The 5,718-nt window shown below is 37.6% G+C and overlaps 1 protein-coding gene across 1 annotated transcript in view; it reads left to right on the forward strand.

Annotated features, from left to right (window-relative positions):
* The window catches only part of Dyrk2 (Dual-specificity tyrosine phosphorylation-regulated kinase 2), a 61,538-nt gene extending 57,367 nt beyond the window's left edge, over positions 1-4,171 (forward strand). Inside the window, exon 9 of the mRNA XM_030385141.2 lies at positions 1,546-4,171. Coding sequence (XP_030241001.1) covers positions 1,546-2,651 — 1,106 coding nt within the window. The 3' untranslated portion in view covers positions 2,652-4,171. The remainder of the gene's footprint in view (positions 1-1,545) is intronic.
* Positions 4,172-5,718: the final 1,547 nt, after the last annotated feature.

Here is a 5,718-nt window from a genome sequence, read left to right on the forward strand (position 1 = left end):
TCTGTTGACTGAGAACTAGACTTGGCTGAGAGTAGAGCATTCATGATCAATAGTTGAATCTCAAATGAAATCTAATTATGGCTGACACAACTGAACTGGAAGGTTTTTCCTTTTTTTTACAGTCTGTTGAATTAATACTAATTAAAGCTCACGTTACTTAACTAAAGCAGAAGTAATATGTAACTAGATTCAACGGAAATCAGGCTAAAATGAAAGTAAAGCAATTGTAGTTATAGTTGAATCAAAAGTTAGTTCGCCCTAAAGTTGAAGCTTAAATTAATTCCAATGTAAGAAAAAACCTAGACCTTAAATTATAATAGCAAAAACAATATTAAGAAAATCTTAAATTACATATAAGTCAGTTTGACATCATGCAAGTTCCTTGTTTAGTTGGGGGTATAGAGATGACAGTAGAGCGTTCATTGGACGTTTCTAGAATGGAGAATATCTTTATTAATAATTCAGTAAGCTTCAAGCTAAAGAATTAAATTAAAATACCTCCTTGTTCAGTCTCCTTGTTCAGTTTCCATGGAGTTGCACTAATAAAGGTTTACTGCAAATAAACAATATCATATCAATAGAGATAAAAGAGATATAAAATCAATAATTGCCTTCTGCTGAAACTAAAGAAATTGTTATATTCTCATATATTATAGATAATTTATGTCCATCATCATCTCATCCATTTACCCAGAGTCCTCTAGTCATCTGATGACTCAGTAGCCGCATTGCTAAATCAAGTTTGGCCAATGCATTTGCTTGTCCCTTGGCAATTGAATCAATAATGCGCGCGCTGCACTTGCACAGCCCTGAAAAGCCACTTAAGCCCTTTGCAGCAGCAAATAAATAATGCCCCAGAGTCCCTCAACTGTGCCGCACTATGAACTATGAACTGCCAAATGTAAACTGTAAACTGCGAACTGTGTGTCCTGCGGTCAAGCTCGGGCACGTGCTTGTCCCGGAGAAGGTTCAGAGTCAAGGTCACTCAATTTCTCTCTGGCAGCCAAAATGACTGCAGCTAAACGACATTGAGACTTGATGTGTGTGACAAGTGAGAGTGATGAGAGAAGTCAGAGTGGACGACTAGAAAATACCCTGTCTGAATATTAAATTATTATAATACACAATATTTGTGCTCTGTCTTTGTGTAACTGTTAGTCAAACAGATGCCCCTTATAAGTATATTTTCTGTCAATTTCTTACCTACTTAATACCATGTATGACTAGAAAATACCCTGTCTCACTTACTAGCATTCGTGCTGTGTCTCCAACTCAAACAGTTGCCTCTGAGATGGACTTATTATGCCCATCTCTTCCTTTCTCGACTTCTTTGCTCTCCTATTCAATACCCTGTACTTTGTAAAGCTTCCTCTGAAATGGACTCTTAAAGTAAAATCAAATATAAATGTAAATTAAATTAAAATCAGTATTCTCTATAAATAAACTTCGTTAGCCTTACTCACCCACCCCATATACCCGCTTCAGTCTCACTTGCAGCGCATCCAAATCAATACTAATTACTTGGACACTTTTCGTATTTTGCAGGCTGCATCTTGGCCGAGTTGTACACGGGCTTTCCGCTGTTCCCCGGCGAGAACGAGGTGGAGCAGCTGGCCTGCATTATGGAGGTGCTGGGCCTGCCGCCCAAGGTGCTCATCTCGGTGGCTCGCCGGCGTCGGCTCTTCTTCGACTCGCGCGATGCGCCGCGCTGCATCACCAATACGAAGGGCCGCAAGCGCTCGCCGGGCAGCAAGACGCTGTCACAGATTTTGCACTGTCAGGATAGGTATTTCATAGACTTTCTGCAGCGGTGCCTGGAGTGGGATCCCGCGGAGCGGATGACGCCCGATGAGGCCGCCCATCACGAGTTCCTGCAGCCGTCGGCGTCGAGTCGGCATCGCAGCTGCCGCATGTCCACCAGCTCGTCCAGCTCGGGCCTGAACAGTGTCTCCCAGAAGTCTTCCTGCTACAACTTTGCAGAGATCTCGCCGGGCAACGGGCCAGTGGTTGCCTCCATAACGAGCACCACAGCCGTTAGCAATGCGGCCATCACGACCAAGTCCATCACCAGCAGCAGCAGCAGTTCCCGTCAGCCCCATGGCCATGGCCACACCCACGGCCACGGCCACGCCCAGTCGAACGGCCACCTGCCCGACATCAAGCTCAGCGCCAGCGACAAATACAACAGCATGCAGAAGGTGGCCGTGCGCTCCAAGATCACCTCGAGCGTCTCGGATCTGGAGTCTGTGCAGCAGCAGTATTCGTTGCATCGCATCTACGGCGGCGTCGGCAGCGGCAGCACCCATCACGTCTCCTCGGCCGCCACCAGGAAGCATCTCAACGGCAGCAGCAACGCGACCAACGGCAACAGCAACAGCAGCAGCAACATCAACGGGAGCAGCAGCAGCAGCAGCAAATATGGCAGCTCAACGCTGGCGCATAATCATCACAATGTGACGCATCACAATGCATCCACGGCGACGATTGCCACGGCCACGCATCATCATCATCATCATGGTGTGGGCGTGGGCGTAGGCGGGGGCGTTGGCCAGGTGGGCGGCCAGATGACGGGTGCCGGCTCCAATGTGGCCATGTCACACTCTCAGTCCACGGGCGATGTCTCCGACCGGGCGATCTTTGGGCGGGCTTGACTTAGGGCGCGGCCCACCAAGCTCGAGCTGAAGAAGTGCAAGCTGGTCAATATGATGGACTTCTGGAGCTAGAAGTGGCGTCCACAGCAGTGCGCTGACCTGCGGGAGGAATAGCATGCGACTGCTGCTTCCGGCCCGCAAAACCTAGCTGTAAATGTTTAGCTATACATATATGTATATGTATATATATATATGCGTATATATATATATGTGTATGTATATGTATGTACGTATTTAGGTCTATATATGTACGTGTATTGTGTATTAAGTGTGTCTCTCTTTATCCGGTTGACAAACAGACATTTAAGAAATATGCGAAAAATATATATATATAAATATATATAGTTATATGATATATAGTTGATATATACACACTCACACACACACTTGCAACAGTCTTGCAGTATTCTCAGTTAATTTCATTGATTTTTATTTTTATTTTAATTTTTTTTGCTACTGCCATAGCTAAAGCATGCATATACATCTTGATATATGATTTGTATTTCCTAAAAATGTATTTCTCTCCCAAAAGTATTCGTACGACTTCAACGCCTTTTCATGTGCATTCACGCAAAACTGTATTCAACACGAACAAATTGATATATCATAAATAACATAATAATAATGATAATGATACAAATTAAATAACATAACCTAGTTATATATATATATATATACATATACATGTGTGTATTATGTAAGCAATTCAAATCCAAAATCTGTAAACAATTTCCATACAGCTTCCATGTGTTTTGCAACAGTATCAAGGCTGTTACTAGTTACAAATAGAGATTGTGACTATACTATATAAGTTGGAATGTTTCATCATCAATTCAAAGCTCAAATGTAGAACTCTTTATAACTAACTAAAATAGCTCCCGATTGCTAGGGAACGTCATAGACCCACCAAATTATCAAATCGAAAATACCCCAGTTAATTATATAAACTATAAATATACGTATATCTCTAGCTAGATATAGACGGCCTATCTGAAACATTCTGACCTAGGACTGGATTAGGTTCGATATCAAGTTTGACAACAAATATAACGTAAGTTTGTATTTTGCATGAGAGAATTTGAGAAAGATCGAAATTGAGATTATTCTCGATCTCGATGCAGAATCGTTTTGTAGTTGAATATGTCCAAAACACTCACACATAGTGCAAGTAACATGTCATAATCTAATGAGTATACACACCACACATATTATATTAAACTATAAACTAATATTACGTAATTATTGATTAGAAACTACAGAATATAAAACAACAACAATTTATTGCCAATACCACACAAAAAAATATATAAATTAAAAAAAAAAAAATATAAGAAATGAAAGTTTAACTAATTCTATGTAAATCGTATTAATGAAAAACAAAAAAACAAACCACAATAAATACAATTTTTAATATAATCAAAGTTTGAAACACACACACATACACACAGATACACTCTTGAGACAGTTGAATGTTAGCTAGGAGCAGAGATGCCCCTCAATGTGCCCTTTCCCCTTCCTCATATACTCTTTGTAATCCGTTCCCCTCCCCCGCTCTCTATAAGTCGGAGCCTAGACTGTCTGTATGAACAAAGTTTTGTGTACGTACTTTTAGATATCACTGTAAACAGAATGCAACTTTTGCTCATGACTTTGATAGTGTCGTAGTATATATATATACATATATATATATATATATATATGCTTATATACACAATAATTTCTGCCTATTTTATGTATTATTTATGTTCTTATATATATATATATATATCAAAATATATATATTCTCTGCCTAACTACTACTATTACTACTATATCATTTTTTCTTTTATGTATTATGTGACGTTTATTCAATTTAAAAACTAAAAAAAAAAAAAAAAAAAAAAAAACAAAAAAAAATGCAAAACTTTATTTACAAAGTGAGTTTCGAATTTAAAGTTTAGTATTAAATTATATGAAAACAAAATAAATAAAAAACAAAAATTACCTTTAATTATAAACAAATATATCAATTTTTAATTAATGAATCATATTTAATGGTGTAGAAACCAGAATGAAAACCAACAACAACAACATGTAATCAATACAATTACAATAAATGATAAATAAATTTAAAAAATTATGTACTCAAAAACTTGCGTATTTATTAAAATATATTTATATATTAAAATGTTTCAGAAAATGATGAAGACGACGGCATAAAATGAGCTATGCGGCACCTGATAAGGGTTAAGCTTTGTTGCCTTAAGAAAGTTTAAAGATGATTGCATACTTTTAGGCATGCCGCAAAATAAAATCAAGCTCTAATTGCTAAATAGATATCTATGGACATACATATATAGACATTTTCAACTTATTTCATTTGAATAGAGCATTGATTTAAAGTCCTTTGATTAGCTATGCATTTGCTGATATAAATCAAATCAATGGCTATGATATTCGCAGTTGTTCTCACTAAATAGTATATTAGTTTAATATAAATAATATATACATATGTCAAGACAACACATTACTCATAGCATATAGGAAATTATCTGCCTACGAATTACAGTTAGATACTTCTTCTCTAACTAAAATAAAACCAAACAGAAGAAACAATTATAGATAGGTCTAGTCCTCATTAATCTTTCTCAGTTTATCGGCTCCAAGAGTTATAGTTGCTATATATTTTAATTTTTGCCGATCTGTCTAGCTACCATTAACTAACTTCATACCAACAAACCAAGCACAAGTCTCTACTAGCTAAGCTGCTCAGCGACAACATTTGAAAGTTTATAGCAGTTTTTTTTTTTTACATTTTGGTCAACAGGCAACTCTTATATGAGTAATCTAGACATGACTTCTTAATTTCTCTAATAATCTATAGATATTAAATGCATCTTATAAATCAGTTTTGTATGCAGTCTTGACCTACAATCACCCAGCTTTTCATATATTTAATATAAATTCAAAATATATTCAATTTCAATAAAACCTTAAGTGCATTCATCAGAGCTATCGCTAGTATTTATTCTACTCACTCAGTGTCCTAATCCAGATGAGCACTTCCCAGCTCCCTACTTCGCTACTT

Source organism: Drosophila navojoa, chromosome 3, assembly GCF_054131105.1.
Source record: "Drosophila navojoa isolate 15081-1374.11 chromosome 3, UAZ_NAV_1.0, whole genome shotgun sequence".
In the NCBI taxonomy this organism is placed as follows: Eukaryota; Metazoa; Arthropoda; class Insecta; order Diptera; family Drosophilidae; genus Drosophila; species Drosophila navojoa.